This window comes from Pollicipes pollicipes, unplaced genomic scaffold, assembly GCF_011947565.3.
Source record: "Pollicipes pollicipes isolate AB1234 unplaced genomic scaffold, Ppol_2.1 Scaffold_4881;HRSCAF=5763_pilon_pilon_pilon, whole genome shotgun sequence".
In the NCBI taxonomy this organism is placed as follows: Eukaryota; Metazoa; Arthropoda; class Thecostraca; order Pollicipedomorpha; family Pollicipedidae; genus Pollicipes; species Pollicipes pollicipes.
Genome location: NW_023596576.1, coordinates 54,176,121 through 54,193,875, shown reverse-complemented (window position 1 = coordinate 54,193,875; position 17,755 = coordinate 54,176,121). Strand labels below are relative to the sequence as shown.

Genomic DNA, 17,755 nt, shown 5'->3' with positions numbered 1-17,755 from the left:
AGTATCAAAAGCTTCCATTTGACGTCCATTATAAGAGGGGAACAGATCACTGTCGATGAATGCTTTTGCGTGATACCATTTTTGCATGACAATTTGTAAAAGCCATCAGCTCGCACACACAGGCGTGGCAAATATTGCATCCAAACAAATGCAAACTAATTGCACAAATCACTTGTTTTGAAAACTGCATAGAACTGTTGAACTGCCCTGGTGTGATCCGAATGGCGCTATGGTCGGACCGCGTCGGGTCGTGCTGAGCTGGGCTGGGAATACTATTAATTATATTTTTCTACTGCCTGATCGATTAACACAGAGCACTGGAGGTGCGTTAGAGGAGTTTTGTCGTTTGAAGAGTAACGGTACTCCGCACAGGCCGCTGATGACGTCAGTGCGCGTCCCGAGTCGTCAGGCGCGTGGCCACCGCCGCCGCCGCCCTTGGCCGGCTAGTGGACCGCGAGCCGAGCAGCGCGTGGCCGCCGGCGCCGCCGCCCTCTGCCGGCTAGTAGACCGCGAGCGGTGGGCGCGTGCGTGGTGCCAGCGGAGGTGCGCCTGCCGGGCGGCGTCATCCTCCGCTGGTGGCTGTGGCAGCTGATCGGGCCTGGCACAGCGCCGGCGGGCCCAGGCTTTGAGCGGTGACGTGGCCGCTGCGCTGCCGCCCTCGGAGGCGGCTGCAGCTCCCCCGAGACCGACATCGTCTGAGGTGAACACGCGCCCAGCCGTCCAGCCCGGCGGCTGCCGGCAACCGACAGTAAGCGTTTGCTGTGCGTTACGCCGTGACGACATTCGCCGTTGCCGACAATGGGCGATTAATTGCAGTTTTTAGTAGGAGTAATACCCACTAGGCAGACTGCCAGCGCAAACCATGCTTCTGGTTTGGGAGCAAATGTGATAAACATGAAATGAGTTTTTCCCCGGTTCACTGGACGTCTTTCAAAAAGTCGCCTATACGGTTTGTACAAAACTTATCCGTTCTCAGTAATCATTTTCATAAGCCTCGATTGCCTGCACTGGAAATATTCCCAAAATGATAAATTGCTTGAAGTCGGAGTTGGAAAAGAACCTCAGAACACTGACTAAATTGGCAATGATAAGATAAGGTGTGACAACCAGGGGAATCACTTTCTAAAATCGGTTGGGGGAAGGTCTCGGCTGATAGGGCTGATCTAACGTGCGGCAAAAACCTGTTTCTTCCCGGATTTCGGCCTGTGTTATTTGTGTCCTGGAACTCGATTTAAGCCGTGACATAACGTCTTGCCGGAAACAAATTGTATAGTATAATAAATAAATGCTATTGTATCCTGGAAAAAGCCATAAGTGACGTTGCACTGTGTGTAATCGCAACAATCCGAACCGTTTACAATTAGAACTGGTGCGGCCTGCAGTTCATTTAAGATCTGCTGATTTTGAGCAGCAGGGGTATGATCAGCGGCTGTAAGGCTTCAATGATTTGGTACTGTCCACCCGTATCGCTCCCGCTTGGTGTCTCATCGCCTTGGCCGAGACTAGGCAACTACACATGCTATGCAGCGGTTTCATGCGCCACGTGTCACGTGCACAGAAGCGGTCTGCCTGGTTTTGAGGGTTTGTCATGTTTTAAACCGCAGCTCGACAGCCAGAGCGGGCGGAAGCGCGCATCCGATTTACGAACGTCGACAAATGTACCATCTTTATTTCATATGCCCAACACAGGTTTGTGCCACGCACGGTTCTGCCAGTAATCGTTGCGTAAGCCGTGAATATTGACATTTATAAAAACGGTGTCATCGATTTCCTTGCTAATTTCAGTGGAAAAATATTTTCATTTTCAGCGGCTCGGGAACAAAACGGCATAAAAATCAGCGTGCAGAAAACTCAGCCCATAGCTCTTGAATCCCATCAAAACATTCAGCGGCTTCCCACCATCAGTATTCAATTTGTAGGAGTCACTGTCTCTGGTTGCCCCACTTCGCGGAGCCTGGGTGTCGTATTTGACCAGTGCATGCCATTCTCGGCACACACTGACGCCGTCGTGCGGCGATGTACAGGCATGCTCTGTGGCCTTAGTCCTAACAGGCATAGCCTACCACGGTCTATTCTGGTCACGCTGGCAGAGGGACTCACGGTATCACTGATTCGATGCTATATCACTGTTGTTCGAGGGAGCAACAGTTCTCAACGAGGCCGACTGCAGAAGCTACTGAACTTTGCAACCAAGTTATATCCTGACGAGGGAAATATGATCATATCGCCGATGTTCCACGGGAGCTCAAATGGATTTAGCAGAGAATGTGTGCTTGCACTACTTACTACTTGAATGTGCACCACCGTCTTACCCTTCTTCGAAAAGATTTGACGGCATCCGATCCCGTGCCACTCGCTCGTGACCTTGCTACTAGACATGACATTCACCATCGTGCCACCAGATATTGTGATCGACTCGCGACTCCTCCAGCACGCTCCGAGTCTAGAAGGTTATAAGGATGACTTTCCGATCGTGACTGCGTTCAGTGATCTGCCGGCAAGTGTCCGTGCCATTAAACCCATCGCGTTTTATGACTAGGATTGGAAGTCACGTGAAACGAGGGCAACAAGGTACCGATTAGGTGATTGACTATTCTGTGCTACCGTGTATGACCGAGTGTATGGGGTGTGTTGTTCGTGAGCGTTATCCATTTGACCTACCGGATTACGCATAGTCTGATATGATGTTCATAATAGCCATGCTGTATGGAGTCGCCTTGCAGTGTACAAATATGAACACTTTTCATCTCTTCCACAACGTGGAACTAATCAGGCTGCCAGGCTGCAGCAAAAAGTGGACAACAACGTCACTCGTTAGATTGTACAAAACAACACGTATTTCCTTCACCCAACAATATGCCTGCAGGCGTGATACATACCAATGGAAGAAGGTAATGGACAGCCCTTGTTGCGAGGAAACGATGCTCACTCAACACGCATATTTTGGGTATTCCGGAGCTTAAGTTTGAGGCGTGGTCTCCTATTCTGCTATGATCGCGTGGGTAGAAACTCTTGGATCTGCCCGAATCCTTACGTTAATCCCAGGTCGTTGAAAGATGCGCAAAGCGTGTCACGGAGGCCTCATGATTCGTGGTCTTGGCACTGGAACAACTGCACTTTCTCCTCGTTTCACGCTAAGCAGCAGGTGTGGTTTCCCAGCGCAGTGCAGCACGACCGACACTGCCATGCGTCAGATTTCCCAAAAATTAATTCCAGGGATGATCTGATGCGGAAAATTCATCTACACAATGTCAGGTCCGCTGACGTAGGCGTCGCGAAATACGTACCCCGACGAGGTTTCATAACTGTAGTTGACGTTGTATAGCTTTGTATTCTGCAGTTAATACCTTTCGCATGTTGTCTTTCCAACAGAGTTATGATGTCCTGGGGTACGACTGACAAACTGGCCTTGTCATGACTTTAGACGTGGCCCTTTTCACTTATTTTGGCATTCGAAAGTCAGCAAAATGGGGCGTTTGTCTGCTGTCCTGCGGCTCAAATGTATAGATTGTCACTTAAACGCCTAATTGGTACCAGGAGCTATCTAGTGCGATTAGTCCATCAAGAACGGTATCAGCTTTGTTTGATCTATGGGCCGCAATGTAAATAAGGCACAAGGCTTTTCGTGAAACTTGACGTGACGTTGATATGCGTTGACTGCCGCAGCATTAATACAGATGCGACAGAAATATGAGCGTGACGGAATGAAGTCCGGTTGATCCTGCAGTACAGCAATGTAGCACCGGCAACGGGCCTCGGGCGCCGGTTCCGCGCACCCTCGTTGTCACTGTCATCGTATACCATAACTATACTATTAATGACATTAGTCCGGTGCCCTGTGACCCTCGTGGCGTGCGCATGCACCGGCTTCAGCGGGCCTCAGGGCAGCCTGCATACAGGTGGTCGAAGTTGGATCAGTTGACTAGTGCGTTGCACGAGTGTGATTTTCGTGTGGAGCAATGCAAATCGGGATGGTTGACCACAATACCAGTCCTGCCTGGCTAACAGGCTGCAAAACATGGTTCGAGATGTGTTAAGGACTTGCTTCGACATTAATTATATGCTCTCAGTGATGTAGCACAAAGACCTTGCGCCAGATATCATCCCCATTCCCCGGAAAAGCCAAGGTGTATTCACAGACCCCTACACATGCTGTGGAGACGGTTGAACATGCCAATGATTTGGTAGCGACGCTGAGCAGAGTCGTAGAAAAACTCAGTGACCATCATGATATTGCTGCGGAACAAACTCGGTTGTTTAAGCAAGCAACAGCATCCATTGCGCTTGACAAAGTCGTGATAGGGTCAGTGATTTTGCCGAAAGCTATTCCTATCTTGGGATAGGAATAGCTGCAGGGTGGCACTGTGATAAATCCCCGCGCGAGGTTTATCCTTTCATGTCTCACTGGCATGCTGAAGGTGTAGCGACGCAACACCAAAGTTTTTTATAACAAGGCTCATGACTTCATGCAAAATCGAGCAACTGCATCGTTAAGGCAGCTTTATTTCAGGCAAACCTGTTTACTTTATCGACGTTCTGACATTCTTGATGTCTTTGTTCGGCTGTTAGTTAAAAATTGCGTCTCAGGCTTAAGCCTGATACGCTAAGCCCGCTGGATACGGATGACGGATAACGAAAGGTATTTCGAAGCTTACTTTGGTGCTCTGTGTTGAATACGGACAGGTTCTACTCACCGCAGATTCGTTTTTCATGCTAATATTTGGGCGGGATGTCAAACAGCCCGCGATGATATGACATCACCAAATGCGTAGCCATGCGGGTGGATATTACATTATTTTCTGAGCGAGTAATTTTTGAAGGATACCGACACCATCCAGAAAGTGCCTCGAATATTGCTGTGTTCGAAATGCGTAATTTACGACTCGATGACCAGTGATGGGATCTAGTGGGGAATCGCAAGTCCACTGGAGGTGGAAAAGCCCTCTTTAGAAGTTTGCTGTGTTGCTAAAAAAATGTGAAATGAAGGACGCTCTATAAACATACTCGCCGATACCTGGTATTTTGTATATTGTGGCTAGGTTACGGTGTGGCCTGGTAATTCCAACAAAACGCTTCATCAGGCGTGATTATACCTAACTATAGATGTCCTTTTGGCAATTTTACTGGTTTTTATCACTGCCTAAGGCGCCGTCACCATTGATCCTTCCCGCACGGTGCGTTTCGGTTAGCATTGGCCTACAACGACGTGCCATAACTGGAGACTCCAACACCTGATGAAGGCAGTAGCGCGTCATTTAGCACGGAGACACCCTTATCTACGCTCGTCACATCGGCCTCAAATTTAAACATGTTCGCTTTATGTGCTAGATGTGTCCTGGGCTTTCCGGACGGAGTATTTTTGCCCCACTGTAACAAATATGGCAGGGCTAGATGGGGGTGGAACAGAACTTGTACAACTGTGTGTGTTTGGGGAAATATCTGGTGGTCTGGCCGAAGACGGTGGATTTCCCCTACTTGGCAAGTTAAATGGTCCTGCCATCTTTCAAAAAACATCACCAGCAACATGGGAGCAATAAATGGCCTAGAATTTCTCCGCCAAAATATTGGTTACCGCCATGTAATTGCTTGATTTGTTTTGGTAGTGCAGCAGCCTCCTGCCCTGTATGAAGGCGTTATTCGCGCACGTCGCTTTCATTTCCTCATGTTACACATCCTTAAATTGTTTACATGCAGTATACGTAGGTGCCCGTTGGCGAAGCTGGCATAAAAAGGTGGAACAGTGCAGTCGATCCGTAATTCGTTTGATCTCCCCATCCTTAAAACAACGCGACGTCATGATATGTTGCCCTGCGCTATAACGACGACAACTGTTTCACCCTCATAGCAGCAAGGTTCTCCGTTGGTAAATGGCAGCGTTGTTGACTTTCGACCCTGGCAAAGCAAGCATACACATCAAACGGTGCAGTGTGATGCTATCCAAACGTTGCAGCGTGGGATTATTGAAACGTTGCAGTTTGGTACTATCCAAACATTGCAGGGTGCTACCATCCAAACGTTACAGCGTTTTGTTAACGTAGAAAGCTGTCGATCGCAGCACCTGCCCTGATTTCCTTCAATTATGGTCAGGGACCTTACTACCTGTAATTATGTCTTCCTGGTGTCTAGTTAATAGTAACCACTACCAACTGCCTTTGGCCGCTGACCACTGCTGCGAGCTTCAAATTACCCTCGTATTTTCTCCTTGCTCCATCCATCTCGGCTGATTTATTTATTTGCTTGTATTCTTCCAGGGAAGTAGCCAAATGGAGAGTCACTCACCTTGCCCCCCCCCCCCTGTGATCCAAGAGGTTTAATTAAATGCTAGGCCACGTTCGCAGGAATTCAGACCATATTCTCAAGGGTTCAGGAATGTTTGCCACTTTGCCCCCTTAAAACAAATCTGACTACGAGACTACTGCTTTCACGTTCCCAGGTGGAGTGCCACGATTTCAGCGCCATATCTTTAGTATACGTCTTAAATTATGGCTTCAAACGGACCGGAGGAAAAGATAGGAGGATAGGGGCACGCTTGACCACTCGTTAACACGCGCTCGGGTGGGGGTGGGGGTCAAATTGACCCCCGCGGAGGTTTTTCCAGAATGACTTCCGAACGGCACGGCGCAGACGCGCCAAATTTTGCATAGCTATGGACAATTAAATAGCAGATTGTTTGGTAACAAAAATTTAGGTGTACCTTGTAAGGTCGCTGAGCTATGGTAGGTCAAAGTCAGAGCATGGTTTCAGCGAAGTCAATGTCTACGGAATCGTTCAATCTAATGAAACCACGGAGTGTTTGACGAAGGCATGCATCTCTGGGATGCTTTCTTAGGCAACACCAATATTGAACGAGCAAATAACGTTGACCTAAGGTAAGTTATAAAGGTTAGACCAAGGTCTAAACCAACCTGTTTTACTGCCCTAGGATTGCTGTATGGGGGTAGTTTCTGGTGCTCATTTCTAATTTATTGATGGCAGGAACCGTATTATGCGTCTTCCATGGACTTCTTAAAGGTCATAATAGGTCATTGACCTAAAATGACCAAGGTCAACATTTATTTTTTAGATATGCTGTCTAGCGTAATATTTTTGCTTATTGAAATGTAAAACTCAGAACAGTCTTGTATGATTTTGGTCACCTCGACCTACAAAAGGTCAAAAAAGGTCAATGACTTTAACTGAGCATGTGAAATTTTGCTTAGAAACAGCTAGCTAGGCTCTGGGGGCACCTTGGAGACCTACCTGAAATTTAACCTTGTTTGACCCTACTTGACTCGAAGGTCATGATCTAGGAACCTCAAAATTTGTCATAAGTGGTCTCAAGTACAGATCAGCACACTCTGCAAGTTTGGTGTCTCTAGCTTCTCTAGTTCCCGAGATCTCAGGAGGGGGGTCGAATTGAACCACACCCACCCCACCCACCCCCCCCCCACCCCCACCCGAGCGAAGGGTATCTAGCCGGCCACCCGGGCGCGTGTTAATGTTACGTGTTGGCGGAAAAGCTGGTAAAATATCATGTGTCCTTTTCCTAAAGTGCAATGCACTTCCATTCTAAACATAAGCGCCTTGCTGTGAATAATATATTACATATGCATGTGGAACGATTAAGAGCTGTTTTAGTCAGCACGACTGCATCAACCCAAATCCAGCTCAGACATTTCTGATAAAAGGATCGATTCAACCCTAGCTCAGCAAGATTTTTTGGAATCTCCATGGTGACTCCGACTCTGGTTAGGATGCACCAGACTGTCGCAGCTGCTAGGCGACATAAAGGTTTGACTAAGTTCCGGTCATCCATTCCACTTATGCTTAAATTGAATGTCCGTGCGAATCCTGCACACACTCCAATCTATGGTCCTATAGACGTACAGCTGGGCTGAAAACATAAGGAATGGGGAAAACGTGTTGCAGACCTCCACACGGGGGCACAAGCCGATCTTGTTGTCGGGGCTAACGACCCATTCAACAGCTCAGCTCATTTAAGGTCGCAATCTCTCATCGACTTCCGCGTGAGCGATGAAGCTCTTGTCCGGGAGTCAGACTCGAACCGTTCAGCTGACGGTTGTGAGGCGGACCGTGTCCCAGCTGAGCTCGCCGCGCCAGACAGCAAGAAACCGCTCTTGATTCCAGGCGGCACGATCCAATGGCACAATTGTTGAACATGTGCATATGCGGCAAGGGCCGGCGCACTCGATGGTGCTGACCTCTGTTGTCCTCGATCACACCTTACTGGTGGAACTTACCTCCAAATCGAGCAGATTCCGCGACGCTGTTGAAGGTGATCTATCCCGCTGTGCGCGCGTGGGACAACTCACTTTAAATATGTTTCCCTGTGCTATGGTATACGCATGCCAGCAATGGAACAGAAATGCACTCCAGTCCTAATCTGAATGGATATTATTCCATGCGCTGATTTAATACTGCGCATGTGGTCCACCGGTCTCCTTGGTGCGTTGTTATACTTATTTTCTGTAAGAGTAGTACTATTGTCTAATTCCTCATTGAGTAAGTATGGCAAGTAGTCATTTCTTTAATGTGGATACCCATAAACGGTTCACACTCCAATGTCCATTTCGTGTCCTGGAACAATGCACACTGAGAGTGGGAACCAAACTGACTTCATGAATGCGGGGTTTATGCAGTTTGAGCCCATTTATGGCAAAATTTTTCATGGGGTCATGCGAAATGTGTTGCTTAGCGAAAGCTTAGGAACAGCCTGTGGTCAACGTCATGGAGTGATACCTCAACGCACGCCTTCGTTATTCCAGTCGTTGTTTACAAACACTTGGCCAAACACTTTTTAGCTTCCCGAGTTTCTTTTCCGTCATTCATGATTAAGTGTAAGGGTTCTAGCTCCCCATCTCAATTAATATTGTTGGAACGAGCAGCGATGATGACTCAAAACCATATTGAACCCCAAGTAACCTCGAACGACTGGAACATTGTGGTTTTGTACTGTATTTGGTCATTACGCCTTCGATCCTACCACTGCCTTGGTCGAAATACCGGCAGGTGGTATTTGGTTTTAATGGGTTTCGTACTGAGGCCAAAACGTTGCAGAACCGTTGTGCCTTAACGAGAAAACTCTTAGCAAAACACAGATATCATACATCAGGTAAGTACACCGAATTCCTGCACGAGCATAACCCTTTTGCGCATAACTGTAGAATTTGACCACTGTTCTTTGGTCACCATCGTTCCGCTAGTGACCTATCAGTATGCTGTTTAAATATCGTGCTACGCCCGTTGACTATTGATAAATGGTGTAGCGAAAGACTGGATCATCTGCTGTTTCGTCTTGATGCGATGCAACTTGATCATATGTGACTTTGCGGTTGCCGATTATCTTCCCTGCTGCTGGCAGTGCTCATCCCCCAGCTGCGGACGGCGCTGGCGCGGGTCCGGCCGCGACCTCAGGTGCTGCTGGCCATGGGCCTGCTGTTCGGGTTGAGCGCACTTGTATCGCGACCAGCGGCGCAGGTGACACCACGGCCAGCCGTGGACGCGCCACGTGCGCCGCCGCCCGTCGCCGCGAGCGCAGCAGATACGGACGCCGGCGGGGTCGGTGGCCACCGTGGCCGCAAGGTGAGCAGCCGGCGTCCTCGGCCCACTCAACCGGAACGGCACTCCGCGGAAAGGAGGTCGGAGGCTGACGAAGATCACAGCACGCGCTGGTCTGTGAGCAGTGGCGTGGCTACGGGTCGAATGTTCTGCATCCTACGTTTATGTAAAATGGCAACGGAAACAATTTGTTGCTTTTTCTGTTAAAGTTTCTTACGGAGCAGGTATGCAGGGTCGTCTACGCTATGCTCAGTCTCCCAGTCTGGATTTGGGGCTGCGCTAATTGCTAAAGAAATTGGGTGTCGTCTGTCGTGCTAACAGCTGTCACCGCTTATGCGGTCTACCGCATAGTTTATTTCACTGCATGAATGATCAGTTGAAGTGTCTCCGTAAAAGTTAACACATGCGCTGCTAAGGGGTTAAAACAACGCAGATTCATGAAAACCAGGGTTGCCTGCAAAGGGCGTATTCTAAGTTGGTGCTGAGCAGAAAAATGACGAGAGCTATCACACAATACCCCAACAAACGGATTTATCTCCGAATTAAGCCCGCTTTCTTTTCACAGCCTGGGGTCTCCGGCCCCCTCCCCAACTGAAAAGAGAACCTAAATTCTGGTCGTGTAGATAAAGGAATGTGTTATTTGACGCGAGCAAGGTAATCTGATAAGTTGAAAACCATCAAAAGCTAAGCGAAAATTTTATAATTGAAATATAGTACAAAACTTGTATCATTTGGAGATGGCGAAAGGAACCATCCGGCATGCGTTCTTTGTGGAGAGTGGTATAGCATGTATATTTTTGATGTTCCCTTGCCTTGCTTCAATACCATATCATGAACTGAGAACGCTTGGAGGGAAGGGTAGCAACGGGTTGTGTTCGGCATCTACAGAGAACGAAGAACTCGGTATTTTATGGGTCTGATCTGTCTCTTGAGTACAATTTGGTTGTACAAAACGTGCACTGGCGAATATCGAACTGGCCTATGGTGGACACGTGGATGAAAGAAAGAAGAGGAACAGAAATACCGAGGTAAGTTGGAAAGCAAGCAATTTTAGCAGGGGCCAGTCCAATGGAGCAGCCACAGCGAACCGCAAATGTCTGGATGCTCAAAATAACACGTGATGAGATAAGAGATGTGATGATCACATCACCCGGCATGTGATGTGAGCATGTCACTAATCGTGACCTAGTAGACAATCTGACTACCGCCATGCTTGCAAATACTAACCAAGAACGGATCTGAATATAATATTTGGTCTGAACCCTGGTGTCTGGAATTTGAATTTGCAGTCGAGAGTCTTCACTGGACGTAGCGCACTAACTGGGTTCCAATCATTTCCACGGCCCATGTGCCCATGTCAGCGCTCAATTCCTTGGAACTGAGTCTGCTTGTGAGGCCGAGTCATGGTTTATCTCTACATAGTTTTTCCCTACAAGGCGGGCACCAGAAAGGGTAGTTTTTATATCCCATTGAAAGGAGCAGATGTTTACCGGGAAAAAAATCGCGGCAGAGCGCAAACTATCCGCCAGCCCAATCTGACCTGAACATAACCAATCTGATCTCACTTGGCGTCTTGCTGAATCAGCAGTGGGCTGGTTATATACTTATATACATCGCCTGGTATGATTTGCGATGATTTCCTGGCCGATGCCAAACAGCCAAAACTGAACCAGCCTTACCGGACCCGGCTGTTCACATTAGAACTAGCCGAAGTAGACCTCATCCCCTCAACCCAGTACAAGCTATTGGCTGATGAAATACAGAAACGTTTTCCCTGTACCCTTTAATGCGTTTTAAAACCGGCGTTTGCTATTAAAATGTGCCTTCCAACTATGGTTAAAGGGAGTGTCCCACCTTTGGGGCATAGTCCAAAAACATATTTTAGCGTAGCCTAGCGGCAAGTTAGCCTGTGCATGACACTGGGTAATATCATGTGGCACCGTCAGGTCATAATAAAGCCATCTATTTAATTATTTTAGAATCCAAATAACGCTGCCAACGCTTTACAACAGCACTAAGCTTCCTTGCCGCATTCGCGATGGCCCTTGCCATGACACCCGCCGCGGCACCTCCTCGGGTGGGAATAAACGAGCCTTGTGATTGGCCTACGGCCGACAAGGGCCTGTAACCGAGAAGCGTATTGGTTGAAGTTTTGACTTCTGTATCATTTTAGATCATGTAATACTATAGGCATACATTTTCGTACTTTTTCATTTTGAGCGCCACCCGTCCAGGCTTCCCTGTGGAACGTGGGACAGCAAGCAAGTCGGCAGGGAACGGCCATAACCGTGGCCCTATCTTCCGAAATGGTCCATCATGTCAAGACTAATGGATGTGAAGCCAGATTACCGGCGAAGCAGCATGCGCATAGGAATGTTTATCTCACATGTTGTGAGGACGTATGCCGTTCCGCCCCAAAAACCCCGCCGCACTGGCGCCGTCGTCACCCCAGCGAGCATCAGGGCCGCCGCGCCACGTGACAACTGGGCCAGAGGGGGAAACGCAGGACCGGCCCGAGGCGCGAGCGGGCGGGCCTTGCACCGTCGCTGGCGACGCCACGCCCGAGATCTGGCCTGGGGACACGTTGGGGCAGAGTTCTGGAAGAAGGTTAGGCCGGCCCGGCAACGGATTGGACGGAGGGGGCGAGGCGGTAAAGGTTTTGGGCCATGCGAGAAGAAGAGGGCGGGCCGACCCAGCTAGGAGACGTCAAAATCTGCGGAGGGGTGGGGAGCTGCGCAGAACATGCACCCCACCGCAGAACCCCCCCCCCCCTTCCCCTCCACACGCCCCATACTCCCATCCTCAAACGAAGCCAAAGTGCGCATCGGAAGAGCCACTAGGTTAAACCGCTTTAGGGGAGAAATCGAAGCCATAATATAACGTTTCGTTCAATTCGTTGGATATCGTTTTGTATCAACAAAGTGTTTTCAAGCTTTCGAAGCATTCATCACACACATGTTTTTAGAAATGAGTGTATTATAAACACCACAGAACACACAAGCTGGGAAAACATGCAAAATTGGGTATGCCTTGTCCGCATGCCTCCATCAAGGTATGTAACCAGCTTCTACTCACACACACTACTCACCCACCGAACGCCACTGTCGAATTGACCTACACTTACCAGTTCCTCACAATCCACCCGGCTAACACATGCTGGGAAACGAAACCAGGTGATGGGCAATGCTAAACGCAATAATGGCCCATTTTAAGGCAAACCGCGCCGTTCTGATAATACTTAAGGTAGGCACTACAATCATTTGACTTCATTATTTTTTAAATCACCACACTTGCGACATGCTGATTTTATAAACGTCAAAGATATTTTGAGTTATATTAGTGAACTAACTTACCTCTTTTATTCCTTCGATAAACCAGGCTGATGCACAAACTCAGCTTCACGATGACATGACGTCACATGGGCTCAGTCTTGTGAGCTACGCCTTCGGTGAGTGCTCGATTCTCACGCCAGGGAGACAACGCAGTGAGGACGAGGATTGTATTGAAAACCGAACTAAAATGACCTTTAAAAATTAGGAGACATTAAAATGTGCCCACAGATCGCCCACAAACTGTTTCCCCACACGGCACCGTTGAAAAGGATCTAGGGCACTGAAACATACTTTTCTCTTTCAGTGATGCGACGCGCACAAATTCATCGCACTTAACATTTGTGAAAAAAATGTTCCATAGGACTTTGAACAATGAGGGCGTTTTAGTCTCTTTTTATGATGAGCAGACGTTGATATAAGTCTTCCACGCTCGTGAGCGAGTGGACGCTTTTGACCTCTGCAGCCAGTTGGCGAGAAGGCAGGGTCGCCAAAAGGGCCGACCGTGTGACCATAGACCACTTCACGTTGGAGGCCCGGGAGACCACTGTCCGCTGGAGCGCCCAGGTGACCACAGACCACTTCACGTTGGAGGCCCGGGAGACCACTGTCCGCTGGAGCGCCCAGGTGACCACAGACCACTTCACGTTGGAGGCCCGGGAGACCACTGTCCGCTGGAGCGCCCAGGTGACCACAGACCACTTCACGTTGGAGGCCCCAGGAGACCACGTTCCGCTGGAGCGCCCAGGTGACCACAGACCACTTCGCGCTGGAGGCCCGGGAGACCACGTTCCGCTGGAGCGCCCAGGTGACCACAGACCACTTCGCGCTGGAGGCCCCGGGAGACCACTGTCCGCTGGAGCGCCCAGGTGACCACAGACCACTTCGCGCTGGAGGCCCGGGAGACCACTGTCCGCTGGAGCGCCCAGGTGACCACAGACCACTTCACGTTGGAGGCCCGGGAGACCACTGTCCGCTGGAGCGCCCAGGTGACCACAGACCACTTCACGTTGGAGGCCCGGGAGACCACGTTCCGCTGGAGCGCCCAGGTGACCACAGACCACTTCACGTTGGAGGCCCGGGAGACCACTGTCCGCTGGAGCGCCCAGGTGACCACAGACCACTTCACGTTGGAGGCCCGGGAGACCACGTTCCGCTGGAGCGCCCAGGTGACCACAGACCACTTCACGTTGGAGGCCCGGGAGACCACTGTCCGCTGGAGCGCCCAGGTGACCACAGACCACTTCGCGCTGGAGACCCCAGGAGACGGCCGCAGGGCGGAGAGAACGCTGGGCCGGCTCGTGGACGTGGGCGGACCCGAGCGGCCAACGTTCACACATTGGACGAGACACGTGAGCACCAGTGTGGGAATAGCAGGGTGGGTGGCCGGAGCTGCAAAGCCGCGGCGAGGAGGCGACGTCGGTCGGAGTGGAGGGGAGGGAGTGGCGGGAGAGAGTGGTGGAGAGGAGGGGGTGGCGGAGGCACATATCGACGGCCGATCGGCGGTTGCGGGTGAGGCTGGGTGTGGTGAGCTCCTGGTCTCGGGCTCCTCTGTGCAGTGCCGGGCGGTGTGCGGCACCTGGCGCATTATGCATGAGTGCCCACCACGGTCGTGCTTCTCATTCTTCGGGCGAAGATCGTGTCAGATGATAAGCCAAATTTCAGCGTGTTCCAGCTGTTGTTCCACCATGTTCAGGACAGGGCGTAACTGGAGCTGTCTGGACAAGGAGGTGTTCGTGGCTGGTGTCTGTGGCGTGGATTGGCAAACGATAGTCAGGCGGGAGGACACATGCGAGTAGCAGTGTAATTCACTTCCATCTGAAATGAGCCGCATGCTTGACACCCACGCTCCCATTCGCAGATACCGTGTTCACAGCCCACCACCACCCCCCGTCAAAGAAAACACTCTGAACCGCATGAGGCAGCGTAGGGAGGCTGTTAACAGTGATAACGAGACGTACCACCGGGTCAATGTACAGGTGAAGAGAGGCATCCGAGGGACATGCGTCTCAGCATTGCCGAGCGGGTAATCAGCACAAACGCCTCTGCGCTATGCCGCCAGTTGCAGGCGGCAATAGCTCCCAAACGCGAACAACCCACGCAGCCCAAGAACCTGACACCGGACCAGCTAAATTACTCTTCCACTTCACTGGGAACCGAGAAGACAGACGCGGTCATCACTCAGTTTCTCCGGTGCATTTGGGAGGAACTGGAAGTGCGTCTTTCACGCGTCAACAATGGGCTCCTAATATCACGCGTGTAATTGTGGACGGCGACGTTCCTGTGCAAATTTTGAAGCCCTGTCTCCGAGACATCGGAAGAATCTTGCTTCATATCATTAACACTCGCCAGGGTGGTCGGTTGAGTACCCCCCCCCCCCCCCCCCGTTCGGATGGGGGTCATTCCGACCACTGATATCTCAAAGACTAAGGGATAGAGACACCACATTTACAAGATGGGCCGGTTTGTGTGTGCAACATACCTTCGTCAAAATTTAAGGTTGATAGGACATGACGTTCGAGTCAAATAAGGTCAAACAAGGTCAAACTCAAGATTGGTGCCTAAAGTGCCCCAGACCTTTTCATGCAACCGCCTTGAACCTAGATAGCTGTAAGCAAGCAAAGGCAAAAGCAAGAGTAGGGTCAAAAACCTTTAAAAGATACCTTAACGAGAGTGGAGTGAAAGTAGTATAAGGCCATTTGTAAGCAAAAGGTCACTGGTGCTAACTTTACGCCAGTTGCCTGGACTTGACGAGGTTCATGGAAGATGTCTGCTGTGGCCTCTGTTATCAAGAATTTCGAATTAAGCATCAGAAGCGGCCTAAAAGCAAAGCTCTCTAGCAAAAAAAAAAAAACAAACAAAAATACAACACAAAGGCTGGTATGACCTCGTTCTGATCTTCACACCTAAACCTAGGGCAATACAATTTGCTATTATCAAAATTCAGCTGTTTTGATGCCTAAGAAACCATCTCAGTGACGAACCACTTCACCTAGCACTCCGTTGTCCCATCAAATTAAAAAAAATTCCCTAAAAAAGCATTCGCTGACAGCCACGATCTGACTTCGACCTGACATAGGCCAGCGACCTTACAACGCACATATAACTATGTAAACCAAAAGATCCGCTATTCAGTTACCTACACCTATACAAAGTTTGATGCGGCTACGCCCGGGCTGTTCGAAAATTGTTTTGTAAAAACCTTCGGGGATCAAATGTACCCCCCACTTGAGCGCGTGTTAATTACAGTTTTGTCGCGGAAACGGTGCCCTCCTGCTGTAAGTGCGCCACTATTACTCCCATTTTCAAAAGAACGATTCGTCACAGTTTCAAATTTTTGGCCAGTCACTGTCGTACCAGCCATCTGTAAAAAAAGCCCAGGACCTGACCCATCAGCTCACCCGATATCTTACATACCCTCATCTTTTCAGTTCTGACAAGCATAGCTTAATGGAAAATTACTCAACTTGCACAGCGCTTTTATCGATCTCCGATCAGGTGTTTTTTGGATGGACCGGTCAGGAGTAACGCGTTTGACTTTGATCGACTTGAGTCGCTATTTCTACGTAGTAGATTACTCAATGTTGATAACAAAGCCGCGGCAGCTGCAAATATCTACAGACTGGACTCAAAGCCAATTGTAGGGACACACGAAGCGTGTGAGGGCGGATCAAGCGCTGTCAGAACCAGCAAGTATCACCACTGGAGCATTCCAATGCTCTCGTCTCGGACCATTGCTGTACAACATCTTCAGCAACGACATCATGTGCTTCATCCCACCACACATAAAAGGCTTCCGTGTCACAATAGTCTGTTACGCTGACGACGCGCAGCCGGCCACTGCAGGCCCTCGGGTCAGACTAACAGAGATGCGGCGGTCACTGGAGTCGGTGCTGGACGTAGCGTGCGCGTGGTTTTTGTAACATGAGATGAAATAATACTGTGACGTGACCGTTCACAGCCCAATCAAATCCGAGAGCACCTGTCCCTAGTGTTCTTCGATCAGGTGTTACAGTGTTCAGAATACTACAAAATATCAGAGTCGTGATATACTTATCCTTTATATGATTGACTTATCAGTCATACAGCTGTCACATAGATCAGGTGGTGAATAAATGCATTAACGTCTTAATAGGTATGATAAATGCCAAGCACGCTCTTCCTTCAACGCTCTTCCCCCAACGTTGCCCACGATTATCGATGCCCTGGTTCTGTCCCATGTACGTTGTTGTGTCCAGGTGTTTGGTGAAGCAAATCGTTCGAACATCTCAAAGCTACAAAAATTATTAAACTTCACGGCCGGGATCATCACAGGTCGACTAAAATATGACCACCTGCCTGATGTAGGAAATCAGTTACGCTGGCTGTCTGCACATGAGCTTATTGACTACTTTGCTTGACTACTCTGCCTGCCGCACAGCGTTCTGACCACTGAAACGTCTAGTCGTACTTGGTTCTGCACTAAGACAATCGTGAGCGTGTGGTCTCAGACACGCGGCAGTCACACCACCTGAACGTGCCTCGTGGGAAACGCAGCCATGGATAGAAACGATACATGTGTCGCGGGAGCAGCGGGGTAACGAGAAATACGTCGCACTCAACGCCTCAAAGCGTCAGTTCAAAACTGGGGTTCGTGACCTAATTCAACGAACTTTCCTCTCTTCTCAGAAGGTGAGCGTCGTTTGGGATGTGTGGGTGGGATAGGCGAGAGAAGGGCCTAGTGTTTTAGGTCACATGCAACCTGCACTGCGACCATGTAAGTTGACGAGAGTCTGAGAATAGCTCAATTATTGTGGACTGACCCGATTATGTGCAATTCAGTACAATGGTCACCGACCGATTACCCGCCTCCCGTGCACCTCTTGTCT

The 17,755-nt window shown here is 49.6% G+C and overlaps 1 protein-coding gene across 3 annotated transcripts in view; it reads left to right on the top strand.

Annotated features, from left to right (window-relative positions):
• The first annotated feature begins 525 nt into the window (after positions 1–525).
• The window catches only part of LOC119100923 (carbohydrate sulfotransferase 11), a 33,391-nt gene continuing 16,161 nt past the window's right edge, over positions 526–17,755 (top strand). Inside the window, exons 1-2 of one of the 3 annotated variants that reach the window (XM_037224126.1) lie at positions 526–700; positions 9,362–9,582. In XM_037224126.1, coding sequence (XP_037080021.1) covers positions 9,427–9,582 — 156 coding nt within the window. In that variant the 5' untranslated portion in view covers positions 526–700; positions 9,362–9,426. Of the gene's footprint in view, positions 749–9,361; positions 9,583–17,755 lie in introns of all 3 variants that reach the window. The other 2 variants (XM_037224125.1, XM_037224127.1) reach the window with 2 other exon arrangements.